Raw genomic sequence first — 15,172 nt, forward strand, 5'->3', positions numbered from 1 at the left:
GAGTGTGTTAACAAGTATGACAGCTTTTCTACAATAAATAGTCCAAGTACTCAAAGCGCACAATCCTGACATCACTGTGTTTTCATTCACAACTTTCATTTACTGCTTGTTATTTTTCCCAGTGTATATAAAAATGTGCTTCCCATCCATGGACAGAATGATAATGTAATGCTGGATGTTTTTTAATGAGTTACCGGCTATAGAGGATTGCCTCAGGAAGACTAGAGGAAGACCACTATAGGTCATAGGACATTTGAGCCACCGTTAAATGGTAAAGTTAACTCACGGGTTGTGATGCCAGGATACTCTTCTCTGTATCGTCTATATATTGATCCAGAGAAAAAACATTATGGAATGTTGATATTAAGTTATTTTATACATCATGGTGTGTACAGTATGTTTGGTCCTAAGATACAATTGTAATGGAATAATGATGGGTGTGAGGGAAAGGAGGTGAATGGCTATGTATTGTTGCTGTATGTGTCTCGACAGTCAGTTGATGGGTTTCATGGTGTGCGTAATTCCTGTGATATTACTTCCGCTTAACCAGTGTTCCCGGCTCTGTCGTAGCCTGCCGCGACCGGGAGACCCATGGGGCGTCGCACAATTGGCCCAGCGTAGTCCATGGTAGGGGAGGGAATGGCTGGCAGAGATGTAGCTCAGTTGGTAGAGCATGGCGTTTGCAACGCCAGGGTTGTGGGTTGGATTCCCACGGGGGGCCAGTATAAAAATAATGTGAAAAAAAAATACATTGTATGCACTCACTAACTGTAAGTCGCTCTGGATAAGAGCGTCTGCTAAATGACTAAAATGTAAAAATGTAAATGTTCCCGGAATGAGCAGAAATGACATGCATGCAGTGTGTGAAGTGTCTCAGCATTTTGGGGGTTTTTGATTGGGATTTGAATAGGGTTATATAAATATTATTTCAGAATATTTCCTTTTGTTTTGCATCAACTATCGATCTGAATGTAAACCAAATCTTTCAACCATGTTTTAGTGGTAGACATTAAACAAAACAATTATGGCCTTCAAGCACGATAGATCCTTTTACTCTAAATGTCAAGGTAATGTCATCTGATGGGTCATTGTCCATGAGAAGTCACGCTCATCTTTTCACAAGAAACTGTTGGCCTTCGAAAAAATAAAGTTAGGCCCATGCTAGAGGCAATTTGTGAGAACTACAGTGTTTTCTCTCCCTCCAATAATGGCACTTTAAAAAAGGGGCAATCTGGGATTGACACATCCATTTGTGGACTTTTTAAGTTAATGATAGCCTATAGCCATTGATTGTGGATATAAATTATTGTTTTACTATTATTTCTATAAACAATGTAATTATAAACACACTGCTTAGATTCACAACATGATTAAAACTATAATTTTGATCTCATAGAATAGAGATGGTCAATCCCTGCATCCATGGTTATATCTATGAATTTGAGAGTGATTACATTTATCTAGCCCCATCCCTTAGCTGCTTGCTAAAGTGTCTGAGAACAGGCAATTTTATCAGAGTGAAGCACCGTATAATATCAGTTTTTATAGATAAGTAGCTAGGGAGCACCAAGAATAAATGCATATTGTATGAAGGTTAAACAACTACAAATCATTGCTTCTTAGACGGAAGACATAGCAGCAGCTAATTTGACTTTTAAACTACTTTACTGCATTCATTTAGTGCTTCAAGTGCCTGTTGCTTTTATGGAACCTATCAGACCGAGTAACTGTTTGCATATAGTAAAGTTATTTATGTTACTGAGTAGTAAAAGGCATGCTTTATCTTAAGGAAGAGTGATCATTTGAATTAACCATGATATTGATATGCACATGTCATGCCTGACTTTGTATGGCTGACCAATCTGGGTTTATTGAGGGTCACTACAATATCTGCTACCTTCTGAAAACCATTGGATATTACAACAAGGACAATATTACGACAGTATTTTTATTTTGGGAGGTACATGTTACATCAGAAACCAGAGGGAAAAATAGTGAATATGGGTATTTATCTGAATACGTTGGAACTATTGATGCCTAGTGTCTCTTTAGTTATACTAGCTATTGAGATTTTGGCCATTTGACGAACTAATTTATAGATATGGCCCAGAGTTTTTTGTGGTAAGGTCATGTGATCAGGTTAAACTCTGGGGCCTTTGTTGCAGTAACATCGGATGTTCATTGAAGTCGAGGTAAAGGTGGGCACGTCTAGGGTTCTGATGTGCTTTGATCCGTAGGAGTTTGTTCTCCTCTGCTTGGCAGTGTACTGCATGACAGCACCCCATTTCAAGGAGTCCTGTTAGTCTGTCTCCTAGTCATTGTTGCACTTATTGTGTAGTCTTTCTTCTGACCTCTGCATCTATACAGGCATACAAAGATTGCTCTAAACAAAATGCTTTTAAAGCTACAGTCTGGGATAGTAGTAGACTGCCCTGATTGAAGCTGTGAAGATGCCTGAGAGAATATCAGGACAGAGGTTGTCACTGTAACATCACATTCATCATCTTCATAGGAGATTATGAAATTACTGTGTGAAGGTATCAGGTGTGGAAACTGTAGTGAGTTAGGATAAGAAGGAAAATACTGTCTCATCTCACCGTCATTCCTGGTCTTTTGAGCCTCCCTAGCTCTCCAGTCTCTACGTTACTTTTAAGAGCCTCAACCTTGCTCTGCTCAATCTCCCTGTTGCTTTAAGAGCCTCCACCTTGGTCTTCAGAACCTTCTCATTGGTCTGGAAAGCCTCCACCTTGGTCTCCAGCCTTCACTTTGGTCTCACTGGCATTCAGTATGTCCTTTAAATTATATTAGGATCTTCAGGAGGACCTTAGGTTACTCCTCCAGGGCCTTGAACCGGACCTGAATGGAATTGGGATCCTCAGCCCCACACACACACACACACACACCACTGAACAGCAACAACAGCACAGCTACCACCGACTTCATAAGCACATTATAGAATATAATTGAGTAGAATAGATTAGAATAGTCCAAAAACACGGGGATGGGGGAGGTGTTGAAAAACCCAACAGCAATCACAAACACACACTACTAATCATCAAACTAAACAACAGAAAGCACACATGATAAACCCACACCATTTCACCATCTGCCGCAGTACAAACAAGATTCAAAAAGAAAAAAGCTGAATGCATAATGTACATTTCCATCCATGTACTCACGCTGGGGTAGGTGTCCTGTCTCTCAGTATGTCAGTACCCAGTGGACACATCAGCACATTTATATAATTTTATTGTTGATATGACCATCATTGTTAGACGTCATGTCCTACATTTCAATCATTTTTGGTTCACATTCTATAGGGGTGAAGTGTGTGTGTGTGAGGGGAGGGGAGGGGAGGGGGTTGGGGTTTGGAGGAATGTAATACTGCAGGATGTAAGTTAAGGAACTGATCATGATTACAGTAAACCCTAAATAACAACCAAACCACACCAGAGGGGTATCCTATGATGCAATCTAGATCTACTCAGGGTTTTATTACTTATCGTTAATGCCTTCTTTGGTGTGGTTATCAATGCATGAGCACCTTTTTTCCCCACTCCTATCGATAAAATAATGTCATAATTTTATTTGTCATACAAAAGTTTTACTGTGCGTAAAGTTTCAAATGCATTCTGCCATTACTATCTTCTTCCTCAAATGAAGGGGATGATGACAAAATCTTTGCGAGAGGAAGGGAATCTGATTTCATTGGTCTTTAACTTGCGGCACAGAAACTTCATTCAGGGTAAATGGAGTTAGCCCTTAGTTAGCCTGCCCCTGAGCAGGTTAGTTCTGAAGGATTTGTTGCCGTAGAAATGTACCTGGCTGGAAGGTGAGGCAGATTTTTTTAAAGGGGGTAGATCAGCTTTAATATTGCAGATAGATTGTAACTTCCATCAATGTAATTGTCTGCATCACTTCCAATCCCCCATATGTCCCCCCACAGTGAGGGGAAAAAAGTATTTGATCCCCTGCTGATTTTGTACGTTTGCCCACTGACAAAGACATGATCAGTCTATAATTTTAATGGTAGGTTTATTTGAACAGTGAGAGACAGAATAACAATAGTACTTGGTGGCAAAACCCTTGTTGGCAATCACAGAGGTCAGACGTTTCTTGTAGTTGGCCACCAGGTTTGCACACATCTCAGGAGGGATTTTGTTCCACTCCTCTTTGCAGGTCTTCTCCAAGTCATTAAGGTTTCGAGGATGACGTTTGGCAACTCGAACCTTCAGCTCCCTCCACAGATTTTCTATGGGATTAAGGTCTGGAGACTGGCTAGGCCACTCCAGGACCTTAATGTGCTTCTTCTTGAGCCACTCCTTTGTTGCATTGTCATGCTGGAATACCCATCCACGACCCATTTTCAATGCCCTGGCTGAGGGAAGGAGGTTCTCACCCAAGATTTGACGGTACGTGGCCCCGTCCATCGTCCCTTTGATGCAGTGAAGTTGTCCTGTCCCCTAATCAGAAAAACACCTCCAAAGCATAATGTTTCCACCTCCATGTTTGACAGTGGGGATGGTGTTCTTGGGGTCATAGGCAGCATTCCTCCTCCTCCAAACACGGCGAGTTGAGTTGATGCAAAAGAGCTCGATTTTGGTCTCATCTGACCACAACACTTTCACCCAGTTCTCCTCTGAATCATTCAGATGTTCATTGGCAAACTTCAGACGGCCCTGTATATGTGCTTTCTTGAGCAGGGGGACCTTGCGGGCGCTGCAGGATTTCAGTCCTTCACGGCGTAGTGTGTTACCAATTGTTTTCTTGGTGACTATGGTCCCAGATGCCTTGAGATCATTGACAAGATCATCCCGTGTAGTTCTGGGCTGTTTCCTCAACGTTCTCATGATCATTGCAACTCCACGAGGTGAGATCTTCATGGAGCCCCAGGCCGAGGGAGATTGACAGTTCTTTTGTGTTTCTTCCATTAGCGAATAATCGCACCAACTGTTGTCACCTTCTCACCAAGCTGCTTGGCGATGGTCTCCTTAGTTGCCCTGGCTGTGTGTTTTGGGTCGTTGTCATGCTGGAAGACCCAGCCACGACCCATCTTCAATGCTCTTACTGAGGGAAGGAGGTTGTTGGCCAAGATCTCGCGATACATGGCCCCATCCATCCTCCCCTCAATACGGTGCAGTCGTCCTGTCCCCTTTGCAGAAAAGCATCCCAAAAGAATGATGTTTCCACCTCCATGCTTCACGGTTGGGATGGTGTTCTTGGGGTTGTACTCATCCTTCTTCTTCCTCCAAACACGGCAAGTGGAGTTTAGACCAAAAAGCTCTTATTTTTGTCTCATCAGACCACATGACCTTCTCCCATTCCTCCTCTGGATCATCCAGATGGTCATTGGCAAACTTCAGACGGGCCTGGACATGCGCTGGCTTGAGCAGGGGGACCTTGCGTGCGCTGCAGGATTTTAATCCATGACGGCGTCGTGTGTTACTAATGGTTTTCTTTGAGACTGTGGTCCCAGCTCTCTTCAGGTCATTGACCAGGTCCTGCCGTGTAGTTCTGGGCTGATCCCTCACCTTCCTCATGATCATTGATGCCCCACGAGGTGACATCTTGCATGGAGCCCCAGGGTGATAGACCGTCATCTTGAACTTCTTCCATTCTCTAATAATTGCACCAACAGTTGTTGCCTTCTCACCAAGCTGCTTGCCTATTGTGCTGTAGCCCATCCCAGCCTTGTGCAGGTCTACAATTTTGTACATTTTCCCACTGACAAAGACATTATATATATTATACAATTTTATCCCTGATGTCCTTACACAGCTCTCTGGCCTTGGCCATTGTGGAGAGGTTGGAGTCTGTTTGATTGAGTGTGTGGACAGGTGTCTTTTATACAGGTAACGAATTCAAACAGGTGCAGTTAATACAGATAATGAGTGGAGAACAGGAGGGCTTCTTAAAGAAAAACTAACAGGTCTGTGAGAGCTGGAATTCTTACTGGTTGGTAGGTGATCAAAAACTTATGTCATGCAATAAAATGCAAATTAATTACTTAAAAATCATACAATGTGATTTTCTGGATTTTTGTTTTAGATTCCGTCTCTCACAGTTGAAGTGTACCTATGATAAAAATTACAGACCTCTACATGCTTTGTAAGTAGGAAAACCTGCAAAATCGGCAGTGTATCAAATACTTGTTCTCCCCACTGTATACACACACACATACATACATACATACATACATACATACATACATACATACATACATACATACATACATACATATACATATCCTTTAAAAAAATATATTTCCCTTTAGTACTGTCCAACCCCACCACCCCTTCCCTAATTGGATTTAAAAGAACATGAATCATCAGCATACAATGACAGCTTTGTTTTTAAGCCCTGTATTTCTAATCCCTTGGTATTATTGTTGGATCTGATTTTAATAGCTAACATCTCGATGGCCATAATAAATAGATATGCCGATAGTGGACAACCTTGTTTCACTCCTCTTGACAGTTTAAAACTTTCGGAAAAATACCCATTATTTACTATTTTACACCTAGGGTTACCATACATGATTTTAACCCATTTTATAAGAGATTCTCCAAAATTGAAATGCTCCAGGCATTTATATATAAACCCCAGTTGTACTTTATCAAATGCCTTTTCGAAGTCTCCTATGAATAGCAGGCCTGGTTTCCCATATTTTTCATAGTGTTCTATTGTTTCCACTACTTGCCTTATATTATCTCCAATGCATCTTCCATGTAAAAAAAACCTGTCTGATTAGAATGAATAATGTCCGACAATACCTTTTTAATTCTATGCGCTATACATTTTGCTAGAATTTTTTGCATCACAACACTGAAGTGTAAGGGGCCTCCAATTGTTTTAATGGACTGGATCTTTATATTTTCCACTTGTATCCTGTTTCAGTAATAATGAGTTGACCAAAGTTACCTCGCTAACTCCTCAAACCCGATTCGTAGGATACCCCTCTGGTAACAAAAAATAGTCAAAGTTTTGATTGATGGGAAGTTAACTTAACTAATAATGGCAAAAGGTTAACACTCTATTTGAAAGGGAATCTTACTTGCCACTAGCTGCCTGTAAATTACTGGGAAATTCACAGTAAGCCCTTTACAGTGTTATGTAATTAACACTGGAGTGTTTGCTTGATGAATTAGGCTTTTTATATAATGTGGATGATCAAAGATTTCAGACAAGGAATCACATTGGCATAGCATGTGATATGTTTTAATATTTAAGTTCTACTATGCTTTTTGAACTCCCAAGCTGGTATACTTAATCTTCCATCCCTTGTTTTTCCCTGAGAGGTCCGACCTGAATGAGACGTGTACTTGGTAACTGCCTGTGTCTATCTTGCCAGGTGGAGACGCTCCGCAGAACGGTCCGTACTCTTGTCCTTCGGTTGAGATCTTTGAAGAGAAGGAAAACCTAGTCAGGAACTGCAAGGCCATGCATCTTCCAAGGGGGGACAGCAGACAAAGACAAGTTGCTTCTAGAGCATGAGTAGGAATATATTGTGTATTCATCAGCCCTTGTGTCTTTGATTGGTTCGTTTTAAAGGATGGCCCTACGCTAGTATGCACCGACTGACCTTCAAGACATCGTATGGACAGGGGACATTCGGGTGGCTCTCTACGTCAAATGGTTCCTGGAATTCCAGTACAACTCTGAACCCCTCTGGTAGGAGGATGGTGTAGTTACAATGACTCATTCTGGGGTATGGACTGGGGTATCCCGGGCTGGTCAACTCTCCTGACCTCTCTGTCAGCACCTGACCACTGCAAGGCACTACAGAGGAAAAGACACAGAGAAAATCAAAGTGTTTGTATTAATTTGTTTATTTTCAAGCAGTTTGTTCTCATTGTTTGAAGCACTTATAAAATATATAGCCTATTTATATAAAATGGATAGTAAGTGCAAAAACATTGAGTAGCTTTGCCCTTATTATATTTTAGTGGATTTCAATATCCTTCTGGCATAAGCAATTGGGCTCATTTAAACTGAATTATTACTCTAGTAAGTACACAGATGTTGTAATAGACAACAACAAATCAATATCTCAAAGAGGCAGAGTTGCTGTAATTTATATAATTAGAGAAATTTGAAAGCGGATAATCGTTTTTGTCTATTCATCTCCTGATATGTGGTGTCATTTTATCCTCTGGCTAAGAATAACAATTTAAGGCACGTCCACGTCGGTAATTGTGATTAATTACCTAGCATCAGTGCGCTATTAGTGTTGCAAACAGGTATCAATTTTCTATGCCTTTTCCAGGGAGCTTTTCCCTTAGGAATCTCTAGTAATTAACCTAGCCTTGCGCCAGCTGGCAGAGATCAACTACTTTCTACAGCTCTGCTTCTTCACTCTGAAATTACTTTGTAATCACTCCACTATGCTGTAATGAGCTGCTGTGTGCTTACTTATTTCAAACACGTGGCAGCAGTGTGTCCTGCTCTGAAAGTGCTGTAAATTATATTTAGAGATGGACATAAAGTCTGTTCGGTATTCATGGGATAAGTGAAGGACAAATTGACAGTCAAATGACTATCCTCAGGTGCACTCCCATTTTTCTGTTCTTTAACCTATTAGCATTCAGAAAGTACAAAATACATTCAATATTGTTTTTCTGTTTTCTGGTGAAGAGATATTTCCCCTCAGTTTCTTTGTGCTGTATTCAGAAACCATGGAGAACCACTAAGTGGTATGGATAGGAAAGCCTTTTAGCGGTCTAAAGCCAATTCTCATTAAATGTGCTATCTCTTTGTATAATTCATGAATATATACATGTATTCATGTTTGAAACCAATCCAAGCTGAGAGAAAAGCATTACATTTGTAAAATGAATTAATCAAAAATGTAGCATAAACTATGTAGGCCCATAGGCTCACAAACACTGCCATCAGTATTAGACCAACAAATCAAATTGTATGAATAATACTCCCTCATTCCATTATAAAAGCACCATGGTATTTCCTGTTTTTTGTCTAGTTTAAATCACCCTTACCAGTGCAGGACCTTTTGTTGTCATGGAGCAGGTATCCCAACCTGCAAGTGCAGTAATAGCCACCAACATAATTGTGACAATAATGGTCACACACAGACTCCCCATCTACCGTGCTGAGGCACTCATTGATGTCTGTGAACAGGGAGAGAGAAGCCAGTTAATATAGACCTACAAGAATAATGTTACATTTGGGTTGTAGATACAAAACTACATTCAAAGATGGGTTCCAGTTCATCGAGGATGCATTGATAACACTTCAGTTATACATAATTATGTATAATTGATAATTAAGGGATTTACAAGCAGTTTTAGAATAAACATAATTATTAGTGTATAGATTATACAAGTATAGAAACAAGTAAAGTGAAGTTCATACACTACCAGTCAAAAGTTTGGACACACCTACTCATTCAATGGTCTTTATTTTTACTATTTTTTACATTGTAGAATAATAGTGAAGACATCGAAACTATGAAATAACACATATGGAATCATGTAGTAACCAAAAAAGTGTTAAACAAATCTAAATACATTTGATATTTTATATTCTTCAAAGTAGCCACCCTTTTCCTTGATGACAGCTATGCACACTCTTGGCATTCTCTCAACCAGTTTCTTGTGACAAGGTAGGGTTAGTATACAGAAGATAGCCCTATTTGGTAAAATACCAAGTATTATGGCAAGAACAGCTCAAATAAGCGAAGTGAAACGACAGTCCATCATTACTTTAAGACATGAAGGTCAGTCAATACGGAACATTTCAAGAACTTTGAAAGTTTCTTCAAGTGCAGTCGCAAAAACCGTCAAGCGCTATGATGAAACTGGCTCTCATGAGGACCGCCACAGGAATGGAAGACCCAGAGTTACCTCTGCTGTAGAGGATACGTTCATTAAAGTTACCAGCCTCAGAAATTGCTGCCCAAATAAATGCTTCACAGAGTTCAAGTCACAGACACATCTCAACATCAACTGTTCAGAGGGGACTGTGTGAATCAAGCATTCCAGGTGACTGTTGGAAAAGCATTCCAGGTGAAACTGGTTGAGAGAATGCCAAGAGTGTGCATAGCTGTCATCAAGGAAAAGGGTGGCTATTTGAAGAATCTTAAATAGAAAATATATTTTGATTTGTTTAACACTTTTCTGGTTACTACATGATTCCATATGTATTAGTTTTGATGTCTTCACTATTATTCTACAATGTAGAAAATAGTAAAATTAAAGAAAAACCCTTGACTGAGTAGGTGTCCAAACCTTTGACTGGTATTGTAAATTATTTTTCAGAAGTAGTCATTTATATTGCACATTCATAGGCACATTTATTTTGGTCCGAAGCAGGACGATTAAGTACTGCAATATAGGCAATAGAGTCTGACCAGTCATCTTGGGTCAGGGGCCTTTTTGTCCTAATTCCCCTACTGACTTGGGTATTCTGGGATCATTATACCTACTGGTTTATATTGCTAGTTGGTTGGTGTGGTGGAAATTTCTGAGGAGTCGTGATTTGGGGTTCTCTGTATAGAACTACCTTCTGTAGTCTGCCCCCAACAGCAATGGTCTGACAGCACCATTGTCAACATTCGTCTACTAAAGAAGATACATTTTTTTATATATATTGTTTCCGAAGGGTTGTGCATGAATGATCCCAATGTGAGTTATCCAGTCTCCTGTATTCCTGACCCAGAGCTAGCCCTCTATCTTTATTCCTTTGGTGGATAAACACACACCTTTTAAAGAATTTAGTCAAGAACAGATCAAATCCTTGGTATTCCTCTGATCTTTCTGAGTTTATTCAGATGAGGAACCAGGCTTAGGCAAAAGCAAGGAAAACTGACTCTAACAGATTAGCAATCTTTCAGACAATTTAGAAACCGATGTATTATCTCGACTAAGAAAGCTAAATCCAGCTACTTTTTAAGCTCTATCTCTGACTCTGCTGGTGATCCTTCTATATTTTGGGAATTCACTGAAGTGTACAAATTCCTCTTCTTCCCTGCCTAAGCAAGTTCTGTCTAACTCTGGCATCATTACTGAAAAGAATGAGATAAGTGATGCTTTTAATCATAATTTTATCTCGTCTTCTTGGTAAGCAACTCCAGTGTAGATTTTGCCTTGTGTTTTAGGTTATTGTCCTGCTGAAAGGTGAATTCATCTCCCAGTGTCTGGTGGAAAGCAGACTGAACCAGGTTTTCCTCTAAGATTTTGCCTGTGCTTAGCTCCATTCTGTTTCTTTTTTATCCTGAAAAACTGCCCAGTGCTTAACGATTACAAGCGTACCCATAACATGATGCAGCCACCACTATGCTTGAAAATATGGAAAGTGGTACTCAGTAATGTGTTGTATTGGATTTGCCCCAAACATAAAATGTAGCATTCAGGACAAAAGGTTAATTGCTGTGCCACATTTTTTACAGTATTACTTTAGTGCATTGTTGCAAACAGGATGCATGTTTTGGAATATTTGTATTCTGTACAGGCTTCCTTCTTTTCACTCTTTTAATTAGGTTAGTATTGTGGAGTAACTACAATGTTGTTGATCCATCTTCAGTTTTCTCCTATAACAGCCATTAAACTCTAACTGTTTTAAAGTCACCATTGGCCTCATGGTGAAATCCCTGAGCGGTTTCCTTCCTCTCCGGTAACTGAGTTAGGAAGGACGCCTGTATCTTTATAGTGACTGGGTGTATTGATACACCATCCAAAGTGTAATTAATAACTTCACCATGCTCAAAGGGATTTCAATGTCTACTATTTTTTTTTACCCATCTACCAATAGGTGCCCATTTTTGCGAGGCATTGGAAAACCTCCCTGGTCTTTGTGGTTGAATCTGTTTTTGAAATTCACTGCTCGACTATTGCACACAGAGTGAGTCCATGTAACTTATGTAACTTGTTAAGCACATTTTTACTCCTGAACTTTTTAAAGTTTGCCATAACAAAGTGGTTGAATACTTATTGACTCAAGACAATTCAGCTTTTCATGTTTAATTAATTAGTAAATTTTTCAAAAAACACAGTTACACTTTAACATTTGGGTATTATGTGTAGGTCAGTGACAAAAACAATCTAAATGTAATCCATTTTAAATTCAGGCTGTAACACAACAAATTGTGAAAAAAGTCAAGAGGTGTGAATACTTTCTGAAAGCACTGTATATGAATGCAGCTGCCACATTAAAGCCGTTAGATGCAGTTTATCATAGCACGCTGAGCTCTATTACGGCTGACCGGTTCAATACACATCACTGCATTATTTTCCAGAAAGTAAGCTGGCCCTCTTTTAAGTCTCATAGGTCGATTGATTCACCGCTCTCTTTTTCTTTATAAAGCTCTTTTATAAAAACTCCCGCAGTACCTAACATCATTAATAACCTTTATACATACGAGTTACCGTACCCGGTCTCAGGGATGGCTAACTCTAGAAATTCCTTCGGTTTCCTCAGAGTTATGTAAAACAGCTTTTTGTTTCTTTGCACCCCATGTATGGAACAATCTACAGAGTTCCCTATAATAATACTAATAATAATAATAATAATAATAATAATAAAATGCCATTTAGCAGACGCTTTTATCCAAAGCGACTTACAGTCATGTGTGCATACATTTTTACGTATGGGTGGTCCCGTGGATCGAACCCACTACCCTGGCGTTACAAGCGCCATGCTCTACCAATTGAGCTACAGAGGACCACAACATGTTCAACATGTTGATTGTGAACCTCTTTGCTGAGGAATGTGATTGTTTTACTTCAGTGTGTTTGTAATTTTGTATATTTGAATTTTATTGTATTTTGTTAATTGTGTTCATGCAGGGCTCCCTTGTGGAATAGATCTTGGTCTCAATGGGACTCCCTGTTAAAATAATGGTAAAATAAAATTCTCCTTCACCTTCTGAGGTGTAAAATGCTTGAAAGCCAGTGAAACGCCCCTCGTTGGAGTAGTCACTTCTGAAGACTACCGACATGATGTTCCCAGCCGACAGGATAACTGTGTTCCTGGGGGCGTCTTCATACTCTTTTTCCCCTTCGCCACAGAAACGCAATGTCTCATTGGCCTCTGCAAACACCTAGTTCAACAAGAGCACAGACAGATTTCTAACAAGTTAATGAGTGCATGCAGTTCTTGAGGGTGGTTCTCAGGATCAGTGGAGGCTGGCGGATGGAGAAATGGGGAGAAAGAGCACATTGTAATAAATGTAACGATAGCAAACATATGCAAAAATAATAATAATCTATGAACACAACTTCTTATTATAGATAAATTATCATTTATGAATGCATAACTTTCATTTGCATGTGTTTAATACCGTTCATTCCATTGTAGCCATTAGAATGAGACCTGTCCTCCCCATTTCTCCCTCCACGAGCCTCCACTGCTCAGGACAGTGTTTACCTGAATATAATCGTATTCACAGTGGTGGGAGGGTTCCAGACTGAAGTAGGTGAAGTAGAGTTTAACCCTGTGGCTTTCTGGGACGGAGATGTTCCACACTGTGTGGTGGTTGTTAGGGTATGGGTGAGGGAAGTTGGGGGAAGTGAAGCTGCCAAACAACCCTGTCATTTCCACGCTCAGAGATACAGGAAGCAGGACGATGAAGACAGATACACAATATGCACTGTGTACCAAAGTGAGATGAAAACATTCAATGCTCAGTCTGTAAGATTTACAGCAATTTCAGCTAATGACATATACAACTTGATTTATAAGAATATGATTTATACCTTCATAAGATTAGTAAAACTGCCTTACTATATCATAACCAAAACAATGGACCAATTCTCTATTGTTTATGTTTTTTGTTGTCATTGGAGATATTGTAAACAAATGATGTAAAACTTAAAATCATCAAAGTTATGTTGCTTTCAAGGAATGCCATTCCTTGAGCACTGCATGTTAAAATGTCATCATGGGATGCATTTGCTCCATTGTTGATGTTTTTGTTGGTGGTCCACTCTGTCATATTTATGCACTTTAAAGGGGCAATCTGAAGTTGCTACGTAAATTTTTGGACTTATACATTAATTATATGTACCCATAGATCTTTGAAAAAATATTACTTATAAATGCCTCATGAGCTTAGTTCAACTGTCGTATCTCATCAGAACCCAAAATATAAGCTTGTTTTACTCCAATGTTTGTAAACAAAGTAAATGTAAACAAATATTATATAGCCTCAAAACATGGTTAAAATTAAAATGTTGATATCATGGATGGTCAGTCCTTCCATCCATAGCTCTGTCTATGAATTTGAGATTGGTTACATTTCTCCAGCCCCATCCTCAGCTTTTTACCGAAACAGGGGCGGTGAGATCACTTTGTTATTGTTTCAACTGTTGATTGCCCATTTAAAACAAGTGTGGCTTTAGACTACATTTAATTCCTAATGAAGAACTTGCAGTGATAACTTACCTGTTCATCTTGACTGCAGAAGATTCTAGAGGAGCAGTGTCATAGGTTTTGTTTAGTGTCTCAGAACGTTTGACTATCTTTGAACCCTTGTGCTCCCAAGGTTAATGAACCAGCGTCCTGACTAGCCGACTTTGAGCAAACAAACAAAGCATGATGGACTCATTATCAATTTCTCGCTGTTCAGTATTTGTTCCATAACCCTGTTGACTTTCACAGCACCAATCTGGTGCATTCAACTGTTTTTAGACTATTTCTCACTTTATATATATCTACTGTACCAGCACCTGTTGTTGTATATGTTCAGAGACGTATTCCTATAAAAATGAGAGAGGATCTCATGTCATCTTCTTTTAGGGTGCTGTTATAGGCCACCAATTGCTAACAGTCAGTACTTGGATAATACAGTGCCTTCGGAAAGTCTTCAGACCCCTTGACCTTTTCCACATTTTGTTACATTACAGCCTTATTCTAAAATAAAATTAAATCCTCAGCAATCTACACACAAAGTGACAAAGCGAAAACAACAGGTTTTTAGAATTTTTTGCAAATGTCTTAAAAATAAAAAACAGAAATACCTTATTTACATGTTATTCACACGTATTCAGAAATTGTAGTTGAACAAGTAGTTTCATGTATACATTTATTTTTTACTTTACTTGACTTGAAAACTTGTGACTCGACTCGACTTGACTTGCTCTTAGAATGCATGACTTGGACTTGACCCGTTCTACTTGGAACTCGACTTGAGACTCGGACCTTGTGACTTGAGACT

General features: G+C 39.5%; 1 protein-coding gene and 1 long non-coding RNA gene across 2 annotated transcripts; both read right to left on the bottom strand.

The window, feature by feature from the left end:
* Positions 1–1,929: 1,929 nt before the first annotated feature.
* LOC121537501 lies at positions 1,930–3,854 on the bottom strand. Its single transcript, XR_005995086.1, has 2 exons — positions 2,598–3,854; positions 1,930–2,454 (listed from the first exon to the last, which is right to left on the bottom strand). It is a non-coding gene; the product is annotated as an uncharacterized LOC121537501 (long non-coding RNA).
* A 3,342-nt stretch (positions 3,855–7,196) lies between these two features.
* masp2 (MBL associated serine protease 2) lies at positions 7,197–14,508 on the bottom strand. The gene is made up of 6 exons (XM_041846313.1): positions 14,401–14,508; positions 13,384–13,606; positions 12,880–13,057; positions 8,997–9,128; positions 7,583–7,779; positions 7,197–7,400 (listed from the first exon to the last, which is right to left on the bottom strand). The coding sequence occupies exons 1-6, from the start codon at positions 14,406–14,408 to the stop codon at positions 7,236–7,238; spliced, it is 903 nt and encodes a 300-aa protein (XP_041702247.1). The 5' UTR covers positions 14,409–14,508; the 3' UTR covers positions 7,197–7,235.
* Positions 14,509–15,172: the final 664 nt, after the last annotated feature.

Source organism: Coregonus clupeaformis, chromosome 24, assembly GCF_020615455.1.
Source record: "Coregonus clupeaformis isolate EN_2021a chromosome 24, ASM2061545v1, whole genome shotgun sequence".
NCBI classification, from domain to species: Eukaryota; Metazoa; Chordata; class Actinopteri; order Salmoniformes; family Salmonidae; genus Coregonus; species Coregonus clupeaformis.